This window comes from Babylonia areolata, chromosome 10 (genome assembly GCF_041734735.1).
Source record: "Babylonia areolata isolate BAREFJ2019XMU chromosome 10, ASM4173473v1, whole genome shotgun sequence".
Classification (NCBI taxonomy): domain Eukaryota; kingdom Metazoa; phylum Mollusca; class Gastropoda; order Neogastropoda; family Buccinidae; genus Babylonia; species Babylonia areolata.
In genome coordinates this window covers 37,075,301-37,102,800 of record NC_134885.1, presented here as the reverse complement: position 1 = coordinate 37,102,800, position 27,500 = coordinate 37,075,301, and the positions used below count along the sequence as shown (strand labels likewise).

The following is a 27,500-nucleotide window of genomic DNA, read 5'->3' as shown; positions in this document are numbered from 1 at the left end:
CAGAATTTTGCCAGGAACAATCCTTTTGTTGTTGTGGGTTCTTTTATGTGCGCTGGAACAGTCTTCATTTATCTGGGCGTCAAGAACATTAACAAAATATTTGATGTATGTCTGTTGGATTTACCATTGGAAGAGTTCAAGGTTAAACAAGGTCAGGAAAACTTTGAGACACTTTAGTCAGCTTCATTTGACAAAAGAGCAAATTTGCTCGCTTAAAGAAACAGTTCATAGATGACTTTTAAGAGCTAAAGCATCATCATGAAAATAAAAGGAAATTTTTTTTGCTTCTTCTGAAATTCAACATATTGTAGAATTCACCATCGTATTTGACCGATCTGGTGAAGAAGTTGCAAATAAATATAAATATAAAATAAATAAATAAATCAGCCAACAAGATAGGCAAGTCTTCAAGACTCACTTGTGATACACGCTTTATCCAGTTGAAAAAATGTTAAAAAGTGTTCTGTATCTAAAAACGTAGAAGAAGAAGAGTATGTTAGCAGATTCCAACCAAAGACAGTCGGATCGACAGCAAGTCTACTTACTCCCAGCGCTAAAGCGCGCCTACACATGACCTTAAAAAAATAGACATCTCAACGTATGTTTTTTTGTTTGTTTTTTTGTTTGTTTTTTTTGTTGTTTTTGCGTCATAAATCAATTACAGTATTCGACGTGATAACGGCTGTTAAAATCATATCATTTTGGTATACCTCGATTATTTAAGTAATTCTTTAAAAGTCCGTGGAAAGGAAGAGGTTGCTATCGCCTCAAGCAAACCGCAACAAGTAGCCAAGTCTGCGTGTTCAAGAAGCTGACAGAAACTACAATGCGGTCCATTCAATTTCTCTTTCATGTTCATTCTAGTTATTCAGCATCCACTTTAAAACATTTATATGAAGAAAACACGTAGACGGTGTCGTTAGTGTCACTGTTTGTGTTCTGTCCAGAATTTGTATTTCTTTTCTTTTAATTGCGAACAAGAAAAACGATGTCAGGCCGTCTTCAAACTAGACTATAAATTGTGATTTTTTTAGATTCGGATCCTCAACGAAATAACCCGTTGATGATCCGGAAATACAACGTAATCCGGAAGACTTACAGTATATCATTGGTATGATTGTGAAGTGTTTTTTTGTTTCCCACGATGTTCAGTCCAAATTTGGTATTGGCAGACAAAGTATTTCGAGAGAAAATCACAATGTTAAAGTTTAACACACACACACACACACACACACACACACACACACACACACACACACACACACACACACACAACTGAACACCGAGTTATTACATAGATTCACATATATCCAGTAAAAGTCACATTTAAAACTGCCTGACTTTCTATGTTTTCTGCCGCAGTGACGTCCCTTTCCTCAAGGGAAATCCGACAACAATACTGAACGAGGTTTTTTTTTCCTTCTAAACTTGCTCAGTTATTTATCACACAGTTACGTTGACCATTTCGTCAGCTCCTCGAGCAACGCACTCTTCGCCGAACCAAGACCCAGTTGCTGAACAACCAGACCTTAAGAGCCTCAGCCAATATATCATTAGGGCGCCACTTCAGAATCATGGTGTGTGTGCGTGCTGGCTGTCTGGGCAAATCAGTTCGTGTCTAGCTCGTCTGGGCATCGATCGCTTACATCATCACAGCTCGTGTCACTCAGTTGGTGCGAGTTTTAGTTCGCTTAATTAACTGATTTCAGTTTAATACCTCTTGATGGGATACTTCTCCGATTCAACTTCCAGCTAAGTCTCGTTTAATCAGTGTGACGGGCGCAATACCCGAGTGGTTAAAGCAGATGACTTTCAATCTGGGGGGTCCCGGGTTCCAATCTCGGTGACGACGCCTGGTGGGTAAAGGGTGGAGATTTTTTCGATCTCCCTTGTCAACATAATTATGTGCAGACCTGCTAGTGCCTGAACCCCCTTCGCAATCAAAAGATCAAATACGCACGTTAAAGATCCTGATCTCAGCGTTCGGTGGGTTATGAAACAAGAACATACCCAGCATGCACACCCCCGAAAGCGGAGTATGGCTGCCCACACGGCGGGATAAAAACGGTCATACACGTAAAAAGCCCACTCGTGTAGATACATGTGAACGTGAGAGTTGCAGCCCACGAACGGAGAAGAAGAAGACGAAGAAGACGTTTAATCAGTCAATTAATCTCCACTCCAATGTTGTTGGCCAGATGCCGGACACTCCTGCCAGTGGGCAGCCTGGCAGAAGCGGTAAGGCGTTGGACATCCTCCCACCCAGTGTTCATCACCAGGTGTCAGAGTCCGAGGTCTAGTTTCGGCATGGTTTTCTGTCCTAGAGAAAGGGCACTGAACTCCCGACTTTCCTCACTCCGCCCCAGTGTGAACAGGTGCCTGACTTGGGTCGGGGGGGGGGAGGTCCACTGAAACTGTAGAGGGAGAGGATTGGAACCCGACTTTCTATGCCGAGCCCTGGACATAGTGAATATGAACATTCATTTCTCTCTACACCACGCCCCATACATCCCTCTCCACACCAAACCAACCCACAAAAAACCAAACAACCCCCTGCCCCCCCCCCCCCCCCATCCCCCCCACCCCACCCCACCCCCCAAAAAAAAGAAAAAAAAAAGAAAAAGGAGAAAAGATGACAACTAAAGATAAACAAACGAGAACAACAACAACAACAAAAATCCCCTCCCCCCCCCCTCCCCGTTATTGACAAATCTTGTTGTATTGATCCGTATCATATCATATCGCGTCTCATTGCATCGCATAACATTTCATCGTTTCGTATCGTAGCGTAGCGTATCGCATCGAACGTATTGTATTGTATTGTATTGTATTGTCACAAAAAAGATTTCTCTGTGTGAAATTCGGGCTACTTACCCCCCCCCCCCCCCTCCCTCCCCTCCTACATTGCACATTGTTGTCATGGGTTCTTTATGCTGCACACAACGTGACCTTGGTTTATCGTCTCATCCAAATGACCAGGTGTGAAAAAGGAGTCCATAAAAAAAAAAAAAAAAAAAAAATCCAAAAACAATACCCAGCCAAGTGATATATACATACACACACAGACGGCAGAACAGAGAGACAGAGAGAAGAGGAGACAGCAATGGCCCTTCATGGAAGAAGGATGAAGTTAGCCGTCGAACACAAAAGCCATAACGCTCCGTCTCCGTTCTCGTTCCCTATCCTGAGTGGGGTGCTTGTGTCAACACATGGTGCTTGTCGGACATAGTAGTACACATTCGTTCCGGGTGCCACACGCTCGCACGTAACCCCTAAGACTAATTCTAGGCCCAGGCGTTTTTAAAAGATGGTTTGGGGTGGTTTTTTTTCCGTTTTTTTTCTTCTTCTTCGTCGCACACAATGTAACTGGGCCGTGTTTTTGTTTTCTTTGTTTCTAAGTGGATGTATGATGATCATAATGATAATAAGAATAATAATGATAAAAATAATAATAATAATGTTCGTAGATTCTTCATTGCTGTTTCTTTCTTTTCTTTTCTTTTTTTGTTTTTTGATAACCACTTCCATGAGAAGTGGATAAAGTATTATTGATCTGTACTGAATAGGATGACCGCCGTGCTAATAATATGATATGCGTTGTTCGTTACATCGTGCCGTCGATCACCGAAGAGAAAGAGAGAAAGAGAGATAGATAGATAGACAGACAGACAGAGAGAGAGACAGAGAGAGAGAGAGGAGCCGAGGGGAACTGAAAACAACCAAAAAACAAAAAAAGTCAGAAAATATGATAAAGACAAATCGCCCAAACATTACGAGTTTTAAACCTTTTATTAATTGATTTTTTTGTATCATTTTTTTAAAAATCAAGCAAAGATACGGTTCTTTGAGGACTTTCATTAACATTCTGCGTTCTACCTCGCTATACAGAAAGGTGATAGCAAGACACGTAAAAAGAAATAAAGGTTACAAATCACATTATTTGGGGGACGTTCGGAATGAGGATGAAAATAATCTTTGCATTGCGATTTAGTTTCACAGTGCGGTCTAGTTTTTAATCTGTCCGTACTTTTGAAGTGGATCGCCAAGTCAAGAAATAGTATACTAAACGGGTGAGCGAATAGATGAAAAAATGAACGAATAAAAAGAAAGAAAGAAAACCGCTGGAAAAGGAAAAAAAAAAAAAAAAGGGTCCGGGGTTGATACTACCAAAGGAGGGCACTTGTTTTGGCTGCACCGACAGGGGAAGTAATTTTCAAGCTTCCGACGCCATTGTCAGTTCAAAGCATCAGCAAGCACAGCATCTGCAACAGGAGTCGACTGCTGGATGCGTCCGTCTGTCTGTCCGTCTGTTCGTTTGTTTGTCTGTCTGTTTGCCTGTCTGTCCGTCTCTTCGTCTGCTTGTCCCCCTGTGCTTGGTTGCTCTTGTCTTCTGTCTGTCTGTCTGTCTGTCACTGTCTCTTGTCTGTGTGGGAGCAGTTTTGTCCCTCTGTCTCAGTCTGTTCCTTTCGCCAACCCCTTCCATCCACCCCCACCCCCACTCCTCCATCATCCACCCCTCTCTCTGTCTCTGTCTCTTTGTCGGTCTGTCTGTCTGTCTCTCGTCTGTGTATGTATTCGTGCCCCCCCACGCCCCCCCCCCCCCCCCCCCCCCCCCCGCAACCCACCCCCCATCTCTCTCTCTTTCTCTGTGTTGATAATTTAAAAAAAATCTGTTCTCGATCTCCCCCCGCCCTTCTCATTGTCTGTCTATGCGTTTGTCTCTCTTCCCCTCTCCCTCCCTCTCTCTCTCTCTCTCCCCTATCCCCCCTCCCCCTTTCTCTCTTTCTCTATTTCATTGTCTTTCTCTGTGCGAAGGGTCGGAGAGGGTTGTCAGTGGAGGTTGTGTAACGGTTATGTGGATGGGGGGGAGGGAATGGATGGGTGCTTGGAGGTGGTGGTAGTTGTGTGTGTGTGTGTGTGGGGGGGGGGGGGGTGGAGGAGGGGATGGGGAACCAGAGTGTTCTTTCCTTCCCTTCCATTTCAGCACCCGGACGAAGCCAGGTGTAGGAGAGCCGCCGGTTCAATTTTATGCTGAGTGTGTCGCATTTTTTGCTGTACTTCACACACACACACACACGCGAGCGCACGCACGCACGCACGCACGCACACACACACACACAGATAGATAGAGATAGATAAATAGATATATATAGAGAGAGGGAGAGAGTGATAGAGAGAAGAGAGAGCTAGAGAGAGCGAGAGAGAGAGAGCAGGAACAAACAAACAGAGACAGTGATAGAATAGAAACGGTAAAGAGCGATGGAAAGAGAGTGAGACAGAGACATAGACCCAGACAGACAGAGACAGAACGGTAGAATACGATTGAAAACATTGAATTGAGTAGCACTTCTCAAAAATAATGTTTCTTTGATCGGGAAAGATCGAGAATCAGCTAATGACGACTCCAGTAATTGTGCGAAAATAGTTGTAGCTATATTCACTGTTATGGACAGAAAGAAAGAAAGAAAGAAAGCGACTAAAATAGCAAGTTTCGGACAGGAGAGAGAAAAATGTGCTATAGGGGAAAAAAAAAGTGTGTCACCTTTACTGTCAAGCAACTCCTCACACCCCCACTCCCCGCTCTCTTCCCCCGTCTCTCTCTCTTTCCCCCCCTCTTAGTCATCACCTTCCACTCCTCAAGTCTCAACCTCCTCTACCATCACCACACCTAGAGTGCCCTTGCCGATCGTGAAAGTGAAAGGGACATGAAAGAGAGAGAGAGAGAGAGAGAGAGAGAAAGTGAAACGTGAAAAGTCATTTATTGTCCACATAGCAATACAGCCCTCAGGACAAGGGGGGATATCATATTAAGCATATTGTTGCACCTCTTGAATGGTTCTAACATCACACCCACACACCCACACATACACACGCGCGCGCGCGCGCAAAATACATACTTAATAATACACGCACTCACATGCGTACAGATACATACGTGAAACGTGCGGTTAAAAGAGACAGAGAGAGAGAGAGAGAGAGAGAGAGAGAGAGAGGAAACAAAACGAAACGAAACGAAACGAAATGTTATTTCACCAGAGTTATGAGATAAGCAAGTACACATGCTTTATTCCACCCAGCCTTGGACATATATAAAAAAAAGAAAAAGAAAAAAAAGCAAAAAAAAACACGCACAAAAACGAGAGAGAGAGAGAGAGAGAGCGTGACAGACAGACAGACAAACAGACAGACAGATAGAGACAGAGACAGAGACACACACAGACAGAGGATGAGAGAGACTGAGACGGAGACACAGACAGAGAGACAGCCAGACACAGAGAGAGAGGGAGAGAGAGAGAGAGAGGGGCCTACGGAAGATAGGGGAGCTATCCGATAGGGTTGGGATGGGGTGTGGGGGTAGAGTTGGGGAGGGGGGTACAAGAGAAAGGCAGAACAGCGAGAAAACACACACACACACACACACACACACACACACAAAACCACGAAGAAGAGGAAGCGGCTCTGGCGTTAGTGTTTTTTTTTTCTTCTTCTTCTTTTTTGTTTTTTGGGGTGTGTGTGTGTGTGTGTGTGTGTGTGTGTGTGTGTGTGTGTGTGTGTGTGTCCCTCTGTTAGTGGCCGTAATTAATTTTGTTGCTGGCATATTTACTGGGCGGGCAGGTTCGTACATTATTAAGGAGTCACCTCCATTGCTGTCCTTATGTCCTTCATGTCTTCTTGTTCTTGTTCTTCTCTTCCTCCTCCTCCTCCTCTTCTTCTTTTCCTCCTGCTCCTGGTCCTCCCCCTCCCCCTCCTCCTTCTCCCTCGCCTCCTCTTTCTCCTCCTCATCCTCCTCTTCCTATTCCTGGTCCTGCCCCTCCTCCTTCTCCCCCGCCTCTTCTTTCTCCTCCTCCTTCTCTTCCTGCCCCTCCTCCTCCTCTTTCTCCCCCGCTTCCTCTTTCTCCTCCTCCCCCTTCTCTTCCTGCTCCTGGTCGCCCCCTCCTCTTTCTCCTTCTCCTCCAACTCCTCTTCTTCTTGTCCTCCTGGTCCTGGTCTTGCTCTTCTTCGTCCTCCCCCTCCTCCTTCTTTCCACCCTCCTCTTTCTCCTCCTTCTCTTCCTGTTCCTGGTCCTCCCTCTCCTCTTTTTCTTCTTCCTCCTCCCCCCCTTTCTCTTTCTTCTTCTCCTCCTCCCCCTCCTCTTTCTCCTCCTCCTCCTTCTCTTCCTACTCTTCCTACATAGTACTTTGCTCTTTTCTCGTCATTTCGGGACCCAGACCAGCGCCTTCGGGGTTTATGTGTAGATCAGGTATCTGGCCATCTTTTTCTCTTCTCCTTATAGCAGATGTGGTGTAGCGCATATGGATTCTTCTTCTTCCTCGTTCGCCTCGCGTTAGATGAGCAGCCCGGTGTCCTCGATGAAGGCTGCCGTCCGTCGCAGCTCCTCCAGGGTGCCGTACAGCTTGGCTTCCACTGCTGTCGGTGTTGGCCAGTACTTCCTCCTGGATGCTGCATGCGTCGTACGCGTATGTGGATTAGTCCACAAGTTTTGACACCTCCTTGAAACTGAACGGGATGTTTTACATCGCTGCGTGTATGGCGTGGTATAATGTTGAATGTTCCAACGTCCTACATCGTATTCTCCATCAGCACATGCTGACATGTCTGACTTTTTTTGTTGCTTGGATGGTTAGTTAGTTTGGTCGTTTGGTTGGGTTGGGTGGCTGGATGGTTGCTCTCTCTCTCTCTCTCTCTCTCTCTCTCTCTCTCTCTCTCTCTTTCTGTCTCTCTCTCAGAAGCAATGTGTCAATTTCTCTGTAAAACGCCGTTATTCTTTTTGTTCATACATTGTCCCCCTTGCCAAAGGATAGTATTGTCAATGGCAATAAAACAATGTCCGTGTCCATCTCTCTTGAAAACACACGTAGTTTTGCTTTGTTTTATCTTTATAAAGAAATTTTGAACTAAGAGACACTTATCTCTTATATTTACCTGTAGTTGGTTATGGAAGAAGCTGCGCTATTTACATCAACAACAAAACTTGACACGTGTGACCTGTTACTCCTTGTTCGGCTATGGCCTTCACTGAATAACCTACCTTGACTCTGTCTCTATTTCTCTAGCCTTTATTGAATGAACGATCTTGACTCTGACTCTGCGTCTCTCTCTCTGTCTCATCTCTATCTATCTTTTCTGTCTATTTCTGTTTGTCTTCCTGTCTATCTCGCCTGTCCTCTGTCTCTTTCACAGTCTTTCTGCGTCTTTGTTTTTCTTCTTGTCACTCTCCCTGTCTTTCTGCTTGTATGTCTGCCTGCTTGCCTCTCTCTCTCTCTCTTTCTTTCTCTCGCTCTCTCTCTCACATTGACACACACACACATTGACACACACTCTCTCTCTCTCTCATACTCTCTCGCTCTCTCTCTCTCTCTCACTATTTCACACTGTCTATCTCACACACACATACACACATTCTCTCTCTCTCTCTCTCTCTCACTATTTCACACTGTCTATCTCACACACACATACACACATTCTCTCTCTCTCTCTCTCTCTCTCGCTCTCTCTCAACGCCGACAGAGTGTGTCTCAATTTTGGTTTTGATTGTTTTTTGTTTTTTTTGCTTTCATCTCTCTCGTGGGTGGGGGTCTTTTCGGAAACATAAGTTCATTGTTTTCTAAATGATGATGAATGTGACACACGTTATGTATGAGCCAAAAGGGAACACTGCTGACTGTCACAGGGAGAAAGACGAGGAAGTGGAAATATGGATAGAGGGAGGGGACAGACTGAAAGATTCAGAACTCAGAACTACTTTAATGTAAGGCCGCCGACATGTATACGTATAAATGCACGTGTTGTACACCCACACACACACACACACACACACATGAAAACCAAACCTTGAGTTGGATGAACAACAAAATGTTAGAAAGAATAAACTTATGATAGAACAAAACTAAATTAGTAAGGGTAATTTATAAACATATCTTTCATCTAAGACTGAGCATTTTCTGCTTTCTGTTTTAGGGCATAAAAAATAAACATTGCTACAACAGATAGAATGATTGAAAGAGAGAATGAGAGACAGGAAAGAGTGAGAGAGAGAGGGGGGCGCAGAGAAGGGAGGGAGGGAGTGAGAGAGAGAGGGAGGGCAGAGAGGGGAGGGAGAGAGAGAGACAGGCAGACAGACAGACAGACAGAAAAACAGACAAAAAGACAGGGACAGAGAGACAGACGAACGGAGACAGGTTTGGGCTCAGATCGGGTTTTTGAAATATTTTAAAAATTTTCTTATAACTTTTGTTGTTGAAATTTTCAATTTTGATTATGCACATATATTCAACGTAAGTACCTGAATACATGAATAGGATAAGAAAAAGTACATAATAAATGAAACATAAAAAGTTGAAGAAACACATGACGACATACATACTATTGTATAGTGAGAAGAGGTTCTGCAATTCAAGTAAATAGATCAATTGAACTTATCATCAAAAAACAACAGCAACACTCACAACAATTACATTCATTAAAGATTATTTAAACCAACACTCACAACAACAAAAAACGCCCCCAAACAAACAAAAAAGAAAAAAAAGAGAGACAGGGACACACACAGAGAGACAGTGAGCTGTTTGGGGTTGGGTTTTTTTCAACGTTTCTGCGACTGTTTACATAAGCCCACAATAGACAGATAAATACAAAAATAAATAAATAAATGAATAGAATAAAAATTAAAATAACCATATAACTGTATCTAAATTAAAACGAGCGTTGAATTCGTTCGTTTTCGAAAAGACAAATCAGACAAAACCAGGCGAAGAGTTTGATAAGACCGCTTTGTTTGTCAAGTGCTTTGCTGATATTAATTTTTGTCTGAAATCAACGGAGATGCAACCAAACTTACGGAGGCTTTAAACAGAACTGAGCAATAAATATGATAATTGACGCCCCTGACACGCCCCCCCCCCCCCTCTCACCTCCCCCCCCCCCCCCCAAAAAAAAAAGTTTAAAAAGAAAAAAAGAAGAATAAACGGAATTTCACACACACACACACACACACACACACACACACACAAACACACACACACACACACACAAACACACACACACACACACAAACACACACACACACATACACAAACACACACACACACACACACACACACACACACACACACACACACAAACACACACACACACACACAAACACACACACACACACACACACACACACACACACACACACACACACACACACACACACACAAGAAACCGAGAGGACAGACAGAAAGAAAAACAAACAGACAGACAAAAACCAACACAGACACAGACACAAACACAGACACAGACACACACACACACGGAGCGAGAGTGAGAGAGAGAGAGAGAGAGAGAGAGATGAGAATCACGTAAGCCGTCTCACATGGTCACCAAAGCGTGACAACAGATGATGAGGAACAAGAAGAGCGACAGCCTGTGACTGCAGCCATTCCTTCCACTGACGGGGGCACTTGTTACCAGGGGCACTCAGATAACAAAAGGCCCACTGTCCTCTTGTCAAGTCCACTTGAGGTGCCCGAGCCGCTGGCCATAAAGTTGACTCAATACCCACTCAGGTTAATAGAAAGCGAGCGCCCCCCCCCCCCCCCCCAACCCCCACCCATCCCCCCCACCATCACCCCCACCACACACACAAACACACTCACTCACACACACACACACAACAACAACAACAACGGGATTTGTTACACTGACGGGCGCAGTAGCCGAGTGGTTAAAGCGTTGGACTTTCAATATGAGGGCCCTAGGTTCGAATCTCGGTAACGGCGCCTGGTGGGTAAAGGGTGGAGATTTTTTTTCGATCTCATAGTTCAACATATGCGCAGACCTGCTTGTGCCTGAACTCCCTTCGTGTGTATACGGCAAGCAGAAGTTCAAATATGCACGTTAATGTTCCTATAATCCATGTCAGTGTTCGGTGGGTTATGGAAACAAGAACATACCCAGCATGCACACTCCCGAAAACGAGTATGGCTACCTATATGGTGGGGGTAAAAACGGTCATGCACATTAAAGTCCACTCGTGTACATACGAGTGAACGTGGGAGTTGCAGCCCACGAACGAAGAAGAAGTTACAATAATGACTCATACATGATAATAACAACATTAACAAGATCAAGAACAAGAAGAACAATAATGATGATAACGATGAATTGATATTGATAATGATGAATGATGATGATGATGATATCGACTACTACCACTACTACTACAATTACTTCTACTACTACTACGATGATAATGATAATAAAGATCATAATAATAAAGGGAAGCCTTTGCTCTATAGAAGTGGAGTGGAGTGATGGCCTAGAGGTAACGCGTCCGCCTAGGAAGCGAGAGAATCTGAGAGCGCTGGTTCGAATCACGGTTCAGCTGCCGATACTTTCTCCCCCTCCACTAGACCTTGCGTGGTGGTCTGGACGCTAGTCATTCGGATGAGACGATAAACCGAGGTCCCGTGTGCAGCATGCACTTAGCGCACGTAAAAGAACCCACGGCAACAAAAGGGTTGTTCCTGGCAAAATTCTGTAGAAAAATCCACTTCGGTAGGAAAAACAAATAAAACTGCAAGCAGGAAAAAATACAAAAAAAAAAAGGGGGTGGCGCTGTCAGTGTAGCGACGCGCTCTCCCTGGGGACAGCAGCCCGAATTCCACACAAAGAAATCTGTTGTGATAAAAAGAAAGATACAAATACAAATTAGAAATACACAATAATGTAAGTAATGTAAGTTGACGATGTTTTAACGCATGTCAGAAAAATACAACGTTTTGTCTGTGGTGACGTTTCCGGTGTGATTTCCGCCTCTTCTTCTTCATCTTCTTTAGCCGTTTATTTCCGCCACACCCACCACTCCTACTCTCCTCACACACTCGTCTCTCCCCCCCCCTCCCCCTCCGTTACCGTTCTTGTTCTTCTCCTCACCATCCTCATTTCTTTCTACGCCTCTATGTTTGTTTGATTGATTGATTGGCTGATTTTTTAACAATTTCTTTATTTTTTTAAATTCATAAAAAAATGTGCGTTAATATATTTTTTTTTTTTTAATATTAATTTCTTTATTTCTTTATTTATTAAAAAAAAGTGTGTTATTTTATTTATTTATTTATCAAGGCCTGACTAAGCGCGTTGGGTTACGCTGCTGGTCAGGCATCTGCTTGGCAGATGTGGTGTAGCGTGTATGGATTTCCGAACGCAGTGACGCCTCCTTGAGCTACTGAAACTGATACTGTTTGCTTTGCTGTCTTTTTTTTTTTTTTTGTCTGTGTCTTCTTAAGCTTTCTTTTACATCTTCTTTTTTTCTTAGTCTTGTTCTTTTTCTTATCATCCTTGTTCTTTTTGTTCTTGATCTCACTTTCTTTCTTTTCCCCTCCCTCCTTCACTCTCCTCCTTACCCCTCTTCTTCTCGTTCTTCATATTCTTGTTCTTGTTCATTTTTCTTCTGAACCCTTTCTTTCTATTCTTGTTCGTTTATTTCTTTTTCTTTCCTTCTTTCTCTCTTTCCTTCTTGTTTCGTTCTTTCCCCAGTTTCATGGAGTCTTTTTTTTTGTTAAAAAAAAAAAAAAAAAATCGCGGCATTCCATTCTGTTACCCCCCCCCCCCTCCCCCCTCCCTACCGATTTACCTCACTTCTGTCATCTTTCCCCGCCTCACAATCCCCCGCCCCCCCCCCCCCCCCCCCAGCTCCTCCCCCCCCCACCCCCCCAAACATAAGCACCACCAACCACCACCACTCGTCCTGCGCAGTTTTGACATACCGGCGTTTGCATGAACGGGGGTGAATTCCGTTTCCTGCATTTCTGACATGAACAGTGAGCGCTGAACAAAAGAGAGGCTGTTGTTTGTCGTGTGCCGCTGTGTCCGAGGGGTGACGACAAAAGATATATATATATACACATACAGATATGTTATACATTCCCGCGACAGGACCATAACTCACGGCAGCGGTGACGTGTTGTATTGTCTTCTGTTTGATATATATATATATATATATATATATATGTGTGTGTGTGTGTGTGTGTGTGTGTGTGTGTGTGTGTGTGATATTTTGTATGGTCAGTTTTCGAGACAAAAGAGGACGAGACAGGACAGGAAAAGACAAGGCAGGAAAGTAAAGGAAGGAAAGGACAAGCCAGTACATGACATGACATGACATGACAAGACAAGACAAGACATGACATGACATGGAAAGACAAGACAGGGCAGGACATGACAAGAAAAGAAAGGACAGGTCTAAAACAGGGCAGTGCAGTGCAGGACATGATAGGACACGACGAGACAGAGCCAGATAGTGCAAGACAAGACGGTGCAGGGTAGGGCAGGGTAGGAAAAAAAAAATCACGGCAAAGCTTAAAACACAATCTATCAAAAAACGAAACTTCCGTATTGTATTACGTTTATTTGTCACAACAAATTTCACTGTGAAAAATTCGGGCTGCTTTCTCCTGGACTATCCTTTTGTTGCCGTGGGTTCTTTTAGGTGCGTTATGTGCATGTTACACACGAGACTTCGGTTCATCGTCTCACCCGTGTGTGTGTGTGTGTGTGTGTGTGTGTGTGTGTGTGTGTGTGTGTGTGTGTGTGTGTGTGTGTGTTGTGAGCGCCCAATCTGTCATCTCGCGGCTTAATAAAAAGACAAGACAGATTGTCCATAGCTCATTCATCACAATATACGTTTTCACACAATTCACTTGGGCGGACGTCACGGTCAAAAAGAAAAGCAAAAAAAGCCAGACAAGTGAAAGTTGTGACCAGTGCAACATCCATCTTCTTCTGTCTACGCTCAGAAGTTGAGTCATGCGGATCCTTGACAGATGTCGTCATAGCGAGAGAGAGAGAGAGAGAGAGAGAGAGAGAAGAGAGGGGGGTGGGGGGTGGGGGAGTGAGAAGGACAGACACACAAACTGACAAAGAAAAAGAGAGCAGTGTCGGAGCAAGAAGAGAGAGGGGGGAGGAGAGAGACAGAGACACGCAAAGAGAGAGAGAGAGAGACACACAGACACAGACACAGACAGAGATAGAAATGAAATGATGCTGAGTTTCCGGGAAAGAGCACGACAAATAACCAGTGGTGTTTTGCACGTGCATTTCCATCTATTCTTATTCAGCTGGTTTATTTTCCACAGCTATCATGTGAGCACAATTAAATAACTGACTTTTTTTCTTTTTTTTGGCTGAGACATCGCGATGTCAAACGCATTGATCATGATGCAGGTGTGGCTGAAACTGCCGTTTGTGGATTCGATGAGAGGCCCGTGGTAGACCATATGCAGCTTGCAAAATTCAAAATCATCTCTTTTTTTCTTCTTCATTATTTCCAAGCATCCCCGCTTTATGAAGTGTTCCTAAATTCTTTGTGAAGTCTGTACCAGCTAAACTTCGAGCTCACAGTCACAATGTTGCGAGGTAGGATTACAATCACCCCAGCATGATCAGTGGTATTTTCGCCGCCCAACTGAAGTGTGTTGTCATTCAGGTGGTGTCACTGGATTGAGGAAAATCGGAGTAAAAGTGCCTTTTCCAAGAACACGACATTATGCCAAAACGCGGGGGCAATATCCATATCGACCCCCCCCCCCCTTTCAATCTGAGGGTCCCGGGTTTGAATCTCGGTAACGGCGCCTGGTGGGTAAAGGGTGGAGATTTTTCCTATCGCCTAGGTCAACATATGTGCAGACTTGCTTGTGCCTGGACCCCCTTCGTGTGTATACGCACGCAGAATATCAAATACGCACGTTAAAGATCCTGTAATCCATGTCAGCGTTCGGTGGGTTATGGAAACAAGAATATTCCCAACATGCACACTCCCGAAAGCGGAGTATGGCTGCCTTCAAGGCGGGGTAATAACGGTCATTCACGTGAAAGCCCACTCGTGTACATACGAGTGAACGTGGGAGTTGCAGCTCACGAACGAAGAAGAAGAAGTTTCATTCCTCTTTTCATTTCTTCTTTCTTTTCTCCTCACCTACCTTTCTGTCTTCATCAACGCTTGAAGCCAGACGGGAGGACACCAGACTGCACTTCTTTTTTTTTCTTTTTTTTTTTTAAAGACCAAATAGAATTTCAGGGGGACAAGACGGAAATCTAAATCCAGACTTCATTCACCAGAAACTGTAATTATTCATTTTGTAGTAGAGGTATTAGTAGCATAGGGACAAAGCAGGCTGTGAAGCTTTTAGTCTCTTCTTTTTATTGCGAAACAACATGCGTGTTATTAGCTCAAGGTTCTGCGCCTAATTTGTTTCGGTTTGTACAAAGATAATTGAAATGTTTGAAGGTTCGTCCAGACTTAAAAAAAAAAAAATGACCGCATTAGTATTTTGTGCAAATTTTTGCTCTGGTTAAAGAGAAGTTAACAAGTTAGTAACCATCTCTGAAAAAAGAGCTATTTTCTTGTATAAGTAATGCAACCAACCCCTGTCTTTCTTTCCCCCCGTCTCGCTCTCTCCCTCCTTCCCTCTTTTTCTCTTTCCTCTTCTCCTTTCCATTGTTTCTGTGAAACTTCGGTCTGCAAAACGAAGAGCATGAGATTTACAAGCGTTGACCTTTTTTCCAAGCTAAATTTTTTTTTAATCTCTCTCTCTCTCTCTCTCTCTCTTGCAGACCGGTGGTCTGTGAACTGTTTCTCTGTCAAGGAGAAACAACCACAGGCCTCATTTTTTCTTTCTTCTTTTTCGTCTTGACCACTTGTCCTCCTCCCACCCTCTCTCTCCTGTCCGTCACGAGCCACTACCCCCATCCCCACCCCTCACACTGCCCCGCAACCTGCACAACCCCTTCTGGCTTTGAGCCTCCTCGCTAAAGTTAAGACGGCAATGAGTGGTGTTCGCAACAAGGCATGAACGTTCACCCCGCCAGTCACACAGAGGGGAAGAAAGGTGGATTTGGCTTCCCAACTTTGTGAAAACGTGAATGTAGTCCGATTTTCTGCTTCATCTATCTGATGACCCCCCCTCCCCCCACCCCCACCTCCGCCCCCCCACCCCCCCTCCCACTCCCTCGCACGATAAACCTCACAACGGTTTCTTAAAGTACAAATTGAAAGAGCCATTGAGTGTTCAGGAAATCTGGCTACTCTTTACAAGTGTGAGAAAATGGAGAGGAGAGAGAGAGAGAGAGAGAGAGAGAGAGAGACAGCAGGGAGACAGAGACAGAGAGAGAGACATAGAGAGAGAGAATGAATTAATGAGCTTATTGACTTTTTATTGCGGGGAAGAAAAGAAATAAACTCATAAAGCTCATTAACATCCTGCCCTCATAAAAAGGGAAAATATAACAAACACACTATACAGAAAGCTTAACATTTCAAAGAGAGAGAGAGAGGGAGAGAGAGGTAGGGATGGAGAGGGAAAGAGAGACGATAAAGAGAGAAAGAATGGGAATGAGAGGGAGAGAGAGAGAGAGAGGGCATGTGTGACAAGGGCGAAGATAACTGTTTAACCTGCTTCAAGCTTGCTTCAAACCCTGTGAGAACAGGCTGGACCAAGATGAATAGGTACCAGAAATGAGTTCACACTTTACCGATGACTGGAACTCAAGAGGGTGGGGTAATTGGAGTACTCCAAACCTGGAGGTAGTTGAATAGCCGGTCCAGGGTAAATGGGATGGAATGGGATGACTCTACAGCCCGTCTCCTGGGTAATGCCTCGGGCTGCAGTGAAGTCCGCGCACAGGTGTGAAAGGAATTAAATAGTCTTTCAGGCACTGTGGTGGACAAGCTTGTGTTAATTAAGGCGGTTGGACGGTAACTAAGAAACAGAATTTTGAAAGGCGGAATGCAGAAGCCCCCCCCCTCCCCCCCTTCCCCCGCCCCCCACCCCCCGGACTATTTCAGCCAACAGAATTGGAAATAAACAGCCCCATTAATATAATCAAATTGAAAATTTTAAAAATATATATATAAAGTTGTTGCTGTTGTCAAACGGAAGCACATATAAATGAATATAAAGTTCACAGTGAATTGGTGTGCAAGAGTTTTGTGCTTTTCTATGTTGGAAAAACAATGGAAATGTCGTGTCACGTGAGTGGTCATGTGATATACAATCGTACACACTGCGGGAGTATAAAAGTAGCCACCCAGGGCTGAGTGAGGTACTTCTGGTTAAGACCTACAAAGTGACAGACTTGTGATTCTTGGAGGTAGCATTCAGTCGGCGAGAGTGACTTGCGCCAGAACTGAGTTGTGAAAGTGCGAATGACAACGTGGCCAGGTAAGAGAGTAGAATGTCTGGGGACTGGGATTATAATTTGGATGTACCATGCCTTTGTGATTTCATGTTGTGCGAAGAATCTGATTTGACGTGTGCGAATCAAGAATTCTTTATAATCAGTGTATAGAGTATATTTTAAAGTGGGTTATTTATTTATTTATTTTTTTTTTTTTTTTTTACTTTGGTGCGATCTGGTTTTGGGTGCATGTTTTATCAGTGAGAGGATTGCCGTGTGTGTGTGGGGCGGGGTACTGGCGAGTGTCCATGCGTTTCGTGTGTGTGCGCGCATGCCTGAGTGCGTGTTGCACGGATGCGTTTTCTAGTGTGTCATGGGTGGGTGGGTGGTTTACCATGTTCTTTTGCGTGAGTGTTTTCTGGCACGTGCTTCCGCGGGGGTGGGGGTGGGGGAGGAGTATTGATGGGGGAGGCGAGGAGTGGGGAACGAAATGTAAAGCATTTTGAGCAGTATTTCTGGAGATGCTCGCTATATAGATGTCCATTATTATTATGGTTATGATGATTTTTTTTTTAAAGTAAATATTTTATTCGAGTTTAACATTTAATACATACGGATATACAAAACCAACATCTGAAATCAATATTTGCCACTGTGCACCACCTAAACTGCAAATCAGGAAAACGACACAATACTGTCTTCATACAGAGAAAAAACAAAAAAGTCAAAGGCACTGTTAAAAACAAGTAAATGAAAGGAAAAAGAAAATAAATAAAAGAACAAACTTTACATTCGTGGTTGTCTCTACTCCTCCTCATTGCCTTCAATCATTTTTATGTATGGGTACCATTTTCTAGAAAATGCTATGGACATTTCCATCGAGTGTATATATTTTTCCGTTTTATATGTTTCTTAGGTCTGTTAGGAAGTACTTTATACATGGTTTGATTTTATTTATTCTGCATTTATAAATGAAATGTTTCGCCACTAGAATGATATAGTCAAATATTTCACCTGTTTTTGTAGCATCATCATTTCCAAATAACTCTATATTAAACTTTACATTTGCACAATTTTAACACTTTTCCTTCAAGACATTCTCTAAGTTCCCCCAAAGAGCTGAGTAAATGTACAGTGCCATAAATAGTGTTGAATTGTGTCTATTTCATTTTTATAGAAGTTGTACATGTCGCTATTTGCTGTTCCCATTTTTTTTTTTTTGAGTATTTTGTTTGTAACCAATATACCATGACATATTCTAATCTGGAACCATTTCAATCTTACTTTTGTTTTTCACTCGTTTCATAGTGGTATCCCAATTTATTGCAATGTCTAGTTTTTGCTCCCACTTGATAAAAATTTATATTGTATAGAAAAATTGGTTCAAGTAATATATCATAATAAATTTTAGATCCTTTAACATTAGCTATTATCTGCAGTGCTTTTGGTTTTTTATTGCGAGTTTTGTCTGTGATAGTAATCTTGTTTGTGCGCAAGTAACTTTTAATGGAACGTATAAATCCCATATACAGTAAATAAACTTTAACCTAATATTTTTCTGTGAAATCTTTATGACTAAGGAAGCACCCATTTTCATCTACAATATCTCTAACCAGAAAAATACCTTGTCCAGTTTTTTAAATAAACTGTCTTATTACCGACTTTAAATTTGTCGTTATGGAAAAGTGGTTCTACGAGTGCCTCTTGTGCTTCTTTTAACCTAACATGTTTTGTAAAATTCTCATATGCCCAATATACATTTTTCCAGAAACTATTACATTCAGTGTTTACAAATTTTCTTGGTCCGTACAGATCCAGGGAGTTGATTTCTGGGGATTTTACTATTTTTTTTCCACTTTGCTGTTCCTGTGTAATTTCCTAATCCATGATATCTTTAGAGCCTCTATGTACTTTTGCATATTTGGAATACCCAAACCTCCATTTCCAACATTATGTACTGTATATATTTTAATCTTATCTGTTTTGTCATCCAATATAAATTCATAGCACAGTTTCTGTAGTTGATTTATCTCTTTGTCCGGGGGATTGGGAAGAAGAATCCACAAGTAAATGAGTTTTGAAAGTATAAGTGATTTTAAAATAGCAGTTCTACCAAGGGGTGTACATATACGTTTTGACCAAATCTTGAAAAGCCTCTTAGCTTCTATCAATTTGTCTTTAATGTTTCTTCTTTAATGTTTTATCATAGTTAATTTTTAGCCCTGAAAATTCTTCAAATCCCTCTAGTGTTTCAAACAACTTTTCATACGATTCTTTATCTCCTAATGTGAATGTTGTATCATCAGCAAATTGACTGATTTTAAAAATGGTATCTAATAAATTTATGCCTTTAATTTCATCTTCCCTAATCTTGCACGCCAGGATTTCTGAGCATAATACAGATAGGGTGGGATTGGATCTCCCTGGCGGCATCCTCTTTGTATTTTCAAGCCTTTGGATACTTTACCGTTCACAATGACATATGATTTTATATCCTTGTAAAAGGTGTGAATCCATTTACATAAATCAAAGCCAAATCCATAGGCTTTTAATACAGTGTTCATATATGACCAATTTAATGAGTCGAATGCTTTTTCGAAATCTATTGATACTAACAAGCCTGGACGATATTCAGTTTCTAACTAATGCATAATGTCATACAGGGTTCTTATGTTATCACCAGTATATCTACCTGGAATAAAACCTGTCTGATCTTCGTGTATTGACTTTGGTAGAACTTTCTTGATTCTATTAGCTATGCATGCAGATCTTATCTTATAAGCTACGTTTAGCAACGAAATAGGCCTCCAGTTCTGTAAATATTCTCTTGGCTTATCTCCCTTTGGTAAACATGTAATTATCCCTTCTTTTTGTGTAACTGACAGTTCTCCCTTTTTAAAACCTTCATTCAGTGATCTAACTACAAAGTCCCCTATGTCTTTCCAGAAAAAAATTATAGAAGTTTACAGTCATTCCATCTGTGCCTGGACTCTTATCGTTTTGCATTCTTCTTAGTGTTTCTGTGGCTTCCCGTTTTGTTATAAGTCCTTCTAGTTGCTCTGATTCAAATTCATCCAGACTGGGCAAACTTTTAATGTAACTGCTAATGTCAGTCTTTTACTTCCTGTTCTCTGTATAGGTCTTCATAATAAAGTCTAGTCGCCTCTAAGATCTCGCCGGTTTCCGTCAAAATATTACCTTGAGATGTAACTAATTTCAACATTTGTTTGCTTACAAAATGTCTTTTTTCCAGATTACACAAATATTTAGTCATCTTTTCACCCTGAGATGCCCATCTTGCTTTTGACCTTAAAGCGATCCCTTCCAATTTTATTTTTCGTAGCTGTACTAGTTCTTTTTTCTCCTGCAATTCTCTAGCTAAACTATGTGTATATTTCTTTATCGATTCGCTGTATTTCTTTTTCTAGTGTTTCCTCCTTTTCTATAAGCTGTCTTTTCTTTCTTATACCAAAAGATAGTTTTAGTTATTTCCATTAATAATACATCCAGATAGAGTTGATCGCTTATGGTTAACTGAATTTCATTATTAGGTATCTTGCCTAAGTTTTCTCTTGCATACGGTAACACTGCATATTGGTCCTTTATTTTTTCTACCGTTTTTCACTAACTCTACATATTCGTTGTCCCTAAGTAAAGATAGTTTCCAAAATGTTTTTCTTCTGGGTTCTGTGTTAAATTGTAGATCAACTGTAATTAAAGAATGGTCACTTCTGTAACCATAAGTGATATCTGCATCCTTAACGTTGGTGATCAAATTATGATTATCATTATTACTATGATTATAAATGGATACTGTGTCCTCGGTTATGTACAAGAGGAATGAATGCGCAGTGGTTAGAGTGCATTGATGTGTGCTTAAGGACAACAGATTCACTTAAAATCAAATCCATTTTCTTGGACACAGACAGATAGAAGCACGTAAACACAGAGAATGAACTGGAATTCGCCATTGACTTTTTTTTTTTTCAATGATATATATATTGGAATTACCTTCGGATAAATTTGATGGGGGAAGGGGAATTTTCTTCAATGGAAGCCATACCACAGTCTTGACAAGCGTAATTCAGCGCTGATGGTCCGCAGAGAAACATACATATCCTGGTCTCTCTCTCTCTCCCACTCACCCATGCATATACACACGCAGCGCGCGCGCGCGTTCCTCTGTATGACAATGTTGTACATCAATTTTACGTCTTTTTAACTAAGAATGATTATCAGACGATGGGGGTTGTGGTTGTGGGTGTGGGAAAGGGGAGGGAAGAGGGGGGCTGGGGGTGATGGTGGTACAATGAACTGGGTATTGGAAAAGTGACCTGGGCGTATATGCTGTCTGTGCATGTTTATGTGTGCGTGCTGTGTGTGTGCGTGTGTGTACGCGCGCGCGTATGTGTGTGTGTGTGAGAGAGAGAGAGAGAGAGAGAGAGAGAGAGAGAGAGAGAGAGATTCAGTTAAGGACAGCACATCGGGATTTACTAGTTTTAGTGAAAGGCGACCGCGTGATTCAAGAATCGGTAAAAGGCGAAATCGTGATGACACCGTCTGTTCATGGATCGTAGTGTCAAGTTGTTTAGTTTGATCAGGTGGTGCTGTCCGAACAGCTATGAATAGTAAGACGGTACGAGTGCATGTGTGTGTGTGGTGGGGGCAGGGGATGGGGGGGGGGGGGGGGGGCAGAATGTCTATGCAATGCAAAGAGAAAGGGAGAGACAAGAGAGAGAGCAGGCAGAAAGACAGTCAGTTGTAAATCTTAACCACATACGCACGTTCTTCAGTTCAGATTTTCACCATACATTGCTAGAGATATTAAGCCACGGGAACACAGAGGTTTTGTTTCTTGGGGGAAAAGAGCAACAAAGTAGCGAAAAGCTTTGCAAGGCAGGGTTAGTCTAGCGGGCGTGACCAAAGCAGTACACACACACACACACACACACACACACATGCGCGCGCACGCACGCACACACATACAAAGACAGAGAGGGAGGTGAATAAATGTTTTCTAAGGGTAATCACGGAAGAAAATGGTCTTTTTTTTCATCCAGCCCTTGAAGGGGAAACAAAAGAGATAGAGAGCGTCAGGGGCAAGCAACACTTCCTCCTCAAGGGGAAGACAATAAGGTGACGGGCTCACGTCATCTGTCTCCCCTTGATTCATGTCTTGGTGAGTTTTGCATCTCGTAAACTTTCGTTTGTCAAGCGAGCTTACCCGCGTTGTCAGTTTCCGTTGTCAGTCTCCTGGACTGCGCAAGCGTAATAGATTGTTAGCCATGTCCGGGTTTTAGTGGAGGCGAAGGAGAGAGAGGGGGAGGGGGGTGAGACGGGGAGAGAGCGGGGGAGGAGAGAGAGGATAGAGGGGGCTGAGAGAGGAAAAGAGGACGAGGAGGAAAGGGGTGGTGGCGGAGGATGACGAGACTGAGTGAAGAGCACGTAAGGTGATGGAAAGGAGTAGGAAAGACAGAATGGGACAGATGGAGAGGGAGGGAGAGAGAGAGAGAACACTGAACACTGAAATGTTTGTCATTAGGAGTAAATCTCTAGTGACATGGTAGGTACAAATCATGGTAGAGAGAGAGAAACAAAGAGCGAAACAGGCGCACACACACACAGATGGACATACTCTGAAAGACAGAGGCAGAGAGAGACATAGAATTAGATACTGTGAAAGCGAGACAGAGGGAAAAACAGACACAAAGACGGACAGATAAACACATCAACATACAGACCAACAGACTGGCCAGCTTGCCAGCCAGACACTTTTTCTTTTAGCTCCACGGAATGCTATTCTTTAATCTGTGACAACGCGTCGACATGTTAAACAGCAGTAACATTCAAAGAAAGACACCGTTATATAAAGAGGTCATTGTGGGAGAGGACAATAAAGGCGTTGTTTCGCAATGCAGGTGACATGGCATATCATTTGATATATCTTCGTCATATTAAAAGCCCTTTATTTCATGCAATCTACAATTTAGAACCACAGTTTTGCAATAGTTTCAAAGACAGGTTTCCGAGAGTTAAGAACTTGGAAAATCTACACCTTTAAAATGCTGTCACGGAAGCAGACTTCATGACTGAAGATATGGGGGTTTGGGTGAGAGAGAGAGAGAGAGAGAGAGAGAGGCTCTAGACTTTGGACTAACTACGGAGAGAGAGGGAGGGATGGGAAGAGAAAGAATCTCTAGACTCTTTACGGTTAGAGAGAGAGAGAGAGAGAGAGAGGGAGGCTCTAGACTTGGGACTAAATACGTGAGAGAGAATGGATGAATGAATGAATGAATCTTTATTTTCAACGGTGAAGACATTAGTACTCTGGCCGACTTACACATCTGCTGTTGTTATAAAAGACACACATACACATATAAATGTTGTTATACTTAATACATGTATAATGTACAAGTATAACACAGCGTCAAACTGAGACACATCGCTCACATTTGTACGAAACGGAAGCGAGTCACACACACACACACACACACGCACACGCACACACTAACACACACACATACACACCAGGAAAACAACAAAACCCTAGCATGAATGCTACACATGAATGATTCAAGTGAAATTAACACAGAAAAGTAATAATATAATTTATAACACAGATGCAAGAGACATAAAAAAATAGCAAATAAGGCGATGGGTAATAGGGATATGGACACAGACACATTATGAGAAAGACGTAGAGAGGGGGGGGGGAGAGATGAGAGGGAGACATAGATGTAAAGATGTCAGTGCGAGGGGGGGGGGGGGTTACGGAGGGTTGGGGAAAGTTGAATTGGCGGAAGAAGAGGATCGGGTCCCCGTCTTGCCATGCCGAGCGATGGCAGTTAAAGGCAAGGGGCCCCTTAAATCTTTTACAAAAAGAAATACACAAAACGAAAAAAAAAAAAAAAAAATCTTATTTACGATGCATTTGTTTACTTTTTCACACCAACAATGTCATTTTTTCCCCTTTTTTCAGACCATCAGCGAAAGCCTACGACCTAAAGTGAAGACCAACCCACCCAACCGTCCGACCGCAAGCAGGCCAGGCCTGGGGAAAAAAAAAAGGAAAGGGAAGTGAAATTAACTAAAGCCAGAACTTCAAAAAAGGGCCAGTAACTCACCTGACCAGGGAAGGCAGAGGGCTGAAGGACGGAGAAGGAAAAGGGAGGGGTGTGAGAGCAAGAAGGATGGACAGCAACGGCAACAACCAGGGGGTGGTGCTGACCGGGGAGAACCGCCGACGGTCCTCATGCCCCGCTGTCTCCTTGGAGAACGCCGTGGCCGTGAAGAGAGCGGCCGTCACCCAGGTAACACATGGCAGATAGACAGATAAATAGAAAGATGGATAGATTGATAGACAGAATAAGTAGATAGATATATTAATGAAAAAAATATATATATAGATCGACAAAGACAGTATCACGGTAAAGGAAATGCCACGTATTTCTACTCTATCACACGACGGGGAAAATTCGTGTATAGATAGGAAGACAAATAGATAATTATAATAAAACAATTATACACACACACACACACACACACACACATATATATATATATATATATATAGACGTACTGTCGATCTATATATATATATATATATATAGATCGACAGTACGTATCACGGTAAAGGAAATGTCATGTGTTTATACTCTATCACACGACAGGGAAAATTCGTATATAGATAGGTAGATAGACAAACAAGCAAATACATAAATACATCCAAAGAGCAGCTGCTGGAACGGGCAACAGAACCTAGCACCCTCCAGACCAACAACAAAAAATTACCCACCCTGATCATATTGATGGCACACACGGATTTACACACGCAGACGCAGACACACACCCGAACCTGTATATAGATGTGGACATTTATTTAATTTTGATTTATTTTAATTCACTTTAGTTTTATCACGGTGTGTTTGGTTTCCTGTCGAGTCGACTTTGTTTTCCTGACCCCAGCTGCGCACCGGGTCTATAAAACAAAGAACGTGAAGAAAAGAAAGAAAGAAAAGAAAAACGAGAGAAAAAAAACAACAACAAAAAATCCCAACAAAAAACACGGCCATGCAAAACACAACATCAGCATGTGAGACTGGTTCGAAATTTGACATGACCGTTGGAAGAGAGATAACTCCCCGCTTGCTTTCAGTGACTGGCTAAAGTTGTTTCCCTTGTCATTCGATGGGATTCAGATCGAGAAAACTGAATGCCTACGCTACCTAGGAATACACTTCGACAGGATGCTGACCTTCAGAAAACATACGGAAAATACTGTTCTCAAATGCAAAAAAGGCCTTTCAGTCTTAAAGGCAATGGCAACCAAAGGTATTGAACAACGCCACCTCTTCCTGCTATACCAATCACTCGTCCTCAGTGTGATCGACTACGGACTTGGGCTAACAACACCGTCTCAAAGCAACCTCCTAAAATTAGAAAGAGTACAAAATGAAGCTATGAGGCTGATCCTTGGAACAACAAAAGACACGCCCACAGAAACCATGCGATACCTGCTTGACCTTCCTTCAGTGCAGGCCAGAAACAAGTTAGAACAGGTCAAGACCTACTTCAAAGCATTAGAAAACCCTCAAAACCCACTGCATGACGCAGTCAAAGAACCAAAAGGCAGCCGTCTAGGGCGAGGAAGATCATGGATGGGGCAAGCAGAAGACACAATCCAGCTAGTATGCCGACTACAAGACCTGAAAGAAACAAAAGAATGGGAGAAAAAACCCCGAACACCTCAACCATCTATTCAACACAGCCATTTCCCCCACTCTAGGAAGACATTGTCGGGAATGGCCAGAGGGCAAAACTGATGCGGAAGTGAAGCTACTCATAGAAGAAAACAGTAAAGAAGAGGACATCATCATATACACAGATGGCTCAGTCACCAAAGACCAATCCGGTTGGGGATTCACTGCGAAACAAAATGGAAAAACAGTTAGGGAAGAGAATGCTGCCTACAAAGTCACAACCTCCAGCCTAACGATGGAAGTTGAAGCTGTGACACATGCCCTCCAGTGGCTATCGTCCATCCATACTCCCGGAAACCAACATGCCATGATTCTAACAGACTCAATGAACCTCATACAGAAAATTGAAAACGGAATGGGAAGCCCAGAGTGGCATAAGGCAATGCGCAACTTTCAGATAAAAAAAATCACATGGTCATACTGCCCGGGACATGCAGGAGTTAAGGGAAATGAGCGAGCTGACAGACTTGCTGGTAACGCAACACCAACGAGCGGCCTACATCTAGGAAAATCGGAAATCCTCAGAAAAGTCAAAGAATATCAAAAAGAACAGGTACAAGGCCATCACACCATCGATCGCCTCAAAGAAATAAAAGCAGAGAGCGGGAGCGGTCGTAAGTCTAACATGAAAGGTAGAGCACGATGCTTTGCAAATCAAACAAATATCGGCATCATTTCCAAACCAACATTGCGCAAATTTCTTCAAAACGGAACAGAGTCTCTGTGGGCTTTTCCAAATACAATAGACTGAGCAACACACTAGACGCCACGTTCTTGGCATCAGAGATCTTTTCCCATCCCTCTTGCGGCCAGTCAGTGGCAGCCTCTGTGCGTGTGTGTATGTGTGTGTTTGTGTGTATGTGTGAGTCGATGTTTTCGAGTGCGTTTGTGCATGCGTGAGAGTGTAAGTGTACACAAGTGTCAGGAGAGTTCTGTGCATGTGTGTGTGTGTGTGTGTGTGTGTGTGTTGTGTGTGTGTGTGTGAGGGGGAGGTGGGGGTGCAGGGAGGAGGTGAGATAGAGGATGAGGTATGTGAGTGTATGCATGCCTACACTGTGGGAGCATCAGGATATTTGAACGTATATATTATATATATATCTTTGTATATATGTGTGTGGGGTTGGGGGTGGAAGATATGGACGCGTGTGTGTGTGTGCTTGTACAAGTAAGTGTTCATATGTGTGTGTGAGTGTGTGTGTGTGTGCGTGTGCGTGTTTGTGTGTGTGTGTGTGTGTGTGGGTGCGTGTGCCGTGGAAGCTGCGATACATAGACTAGAAACTTCGAGTGTGTGGAGGAGGGGGGTAGAGGAGGTGCAGGGAAATTTGTGGTGTGTGTGTGTGTGTGTGTGTGTGTGTGTGTGTGTTGGAGCTCATGTACGTTTATATGTATTTGACTGTGCTTTCATATCTATGAAACTGCGTTTTTGGGGCATATCTGTTATGCATGTGTGGGTGTATGTGTGAATGTGTGTCTTCATGTTTTATATTTATTTGCTTATTTATCATCATTGTTGTCTTATTTATTTAATTATTTATTTATTTTTTATTATTATTATTATTATTATTACTTTATCATTATTTT

General features: G+C 42.8%; 2 protein-coding genes across 5 annotated transcripts in view; one reads left to right on the top strand and one right to left on the bottom strand.

Moving 5' to 3' along the window:
• Positions 1 to 27,500, bottom strand: part of LOC143286973 (uncharacterized) — a 71,865-nt gene that overhangs the window by 21,116 nt on the left and 23,249 nt on the right. For 2 of the 4 annotated variants that reach the window (XM_076594962.1, XM_076594961.1), the window contains exon 1: positions 24,285 to 24,423. The exons of 1 other annotated variant lie outside the window; for it this stretch is intronic. The gene's annotated coding sequence lies outside the window, so the exon portion shown is untranslated. Of the gene's footprint in view, positions 1 to 24,284; positions 24,424 to 27,500 lie in introns of those variants that run through there. One more of the 4 variants, XM_076594964.1, reaches the window with a different exon arrangement.
• The window catches only part of LOC143286972 (prestin-like), a 9,354-nt gene continuing 6,191 nt past the window's right edge, over positions 24,338 to 27,500 (top strand). The window contains exon 1 of the mRNA XM_076594960.1: positions 24,338 to 24,470. Within this exon, the coding sequence (XP_076451075.1) occupies positions 24,351 to 24,470 (120 nt within the window). The 5' untranslated portion in view covers positions 24,338 to 24,350. The remainder of the gene's footprint in view (positions 24,471 to 27,500) is intronic.